The 1,548-nt window shown below is 48.6% G+C and overlaps 1 protein-coding gene across 1 annotated transcript in view; it reads left to right on the top strand.

Moving 5' to 3' along the window:
* Pydc1 (pyrin domain containing 1) overlaps positions 1 to 1,548 on the top strand; it is a 25,561-nt gene that overhangs the window by 14,058 nt on the left and 9,955 nt on the right. Inside the window, exon 2 of the mRNA XM_012514197.2 lies at positions 1,377 to 1,501. Within this exon, the coding sequence (XP_012369651.1) occupies positions 1,377 to 1,501 (125 nt within the window). The remainder of the gene's footprint in view (positions 1 to 1,376; positions 1,502 to 1,548) is intronic.

Genomic DNA, 1,548 nt, shown 5'->3' with positions numbered 1-1,548 from the left:
AGAAGGGCCAGCCAGATAGCTCAGCAAACTAAAGCACCTACTTAGGCAGAGTGCAGTGGTTGGGGTTCGATCCCCGGCCTGCCGTGCTGGCCTCGCCCTGGGGCATGCTGAGATGGCAAATGAGACTGGGTGTGGTGGCATGCGCCTGTAATCCTAGCGCTTGGGAGGCTGAAAACAGGAGAATCACTATGAGTCCAATCTGTGTAGTGAGATCCTGTAGACCCAGTACTAAATACATAAAAAAATTATAGTGAGAATTAAAGCAAAAAAAATCACAGCAGAATTTTTTTTGGAGGGGGGGAAATGGCCCACAAGGAGCCATGTGTAATGTTTGGGGCAAAGGAGGTGTGGGTGAAGAGATGAGTGTCATTAAAGAAAAAATAAAAACTTTGTTCAGGATAAAAAGATGCCTTGATGGCATTTCAGGAATTAGCAAAACCCCACCAATCACAGCCTCAAAGATGTAACTGGGTCCCCTTCTCAAGAATGCCATTTATGGGGCTGGTGAGATGGCTCAGTGGTCCAAAGCACCTACTTAGAACAAGCTTAGCAAAGCACAGGGACTGCGGTTCAATCCCCCAGCACAACATTCCAGTCAGTCCCGCCCCCTGGTGGGCTGAGCTGGCCACACACAAACACACACACACACACACACACACACACACACACACACAAATAAAATTAAAAAAAAAAAAAAAGAAAGCCATTTAGGCAATTAGTTTCTCAGAATTCATTTCACTTTCATTCAATTCAAAATTTATTCATTTTCACCCACTCAGGCACTAAGGCCTCTGCAGCCATGGTCCAAGAGGGCCTGACTACTGGTCCACTGGAAGCAGACCTTGGCATCATCCACCTTGGCATCATCCAATCCTCCATGGCACTGTACTCAGCTCCCCAGGCACCATGAGCTAAGCACCTGTGTGCCTTCAGCGCCTCCTGCCATGATGCTCCTGCTATTGTGCCAGCCAATCGTGGTGGACTAAACCTTAAAACTGTGAATCAAGCTACCCCTTCCCTTTTCGAAGCCCTTTAACATATTCACAATGGGGCCCTAATTTGTATGTCTTGCTGCCAGGCAGCTCTGCTTTGAATCAGACTGTGCTGCTGGCTTGAACCATCAGTGGTATAGGTATCAGGTGGCTTGTACCTTTAGTGACCAAATCACCTTTATCAGTCTTTTTATTAATAAAAAGTGGACTGATCTAGTCAGTCACTTGAACTTGAATTACTGTCTAAACATAAACATAGTTCAAACCAATTAAAGTATTATTACAATAAACTGATACTCTAATGGGAAATTTACAAAACTGAAATACTCTTAAAATTGAAAAACCAGCATCCGGTTCTCCCACCGCCCCCGCCGTGGGTTCCAGCAGCTCTGGCGGCGGGAGGAACGGCAGCGGTCGAGCCGCGTCTCTCCGCGAGGCTCCCGTGCGCCTCGACCCGACCCGCAGCCTCCGCAGGCGCCCCGCGCGCCGCCAAGATGCCCAAGAGGAAGGTCAGCTCCGCCGAAGGGGCGGCGAAGGAGGAGCCCAAGAGGAGATC

This window comes from Octodon degus, unplaced genomic scaffold (assembly GCF_000260255.1).
Source record: "Octodon degus isolate 3935 unplaced genomic scaffold, OctDeg1.0 scaffold00001, whole genome shotgun sequence".
Taxonomy (NCBI): domain Eukaryota; kingdom Metazoa; phylum Chordata; class Mammalia; order Rodentia; family Octodontidae; genus Octodon; species Octodon degus.
Note: the sequence above shows the minus strand (reverse complement) of the source record. Positions and strands in the feature narration are given on the sequence as shown.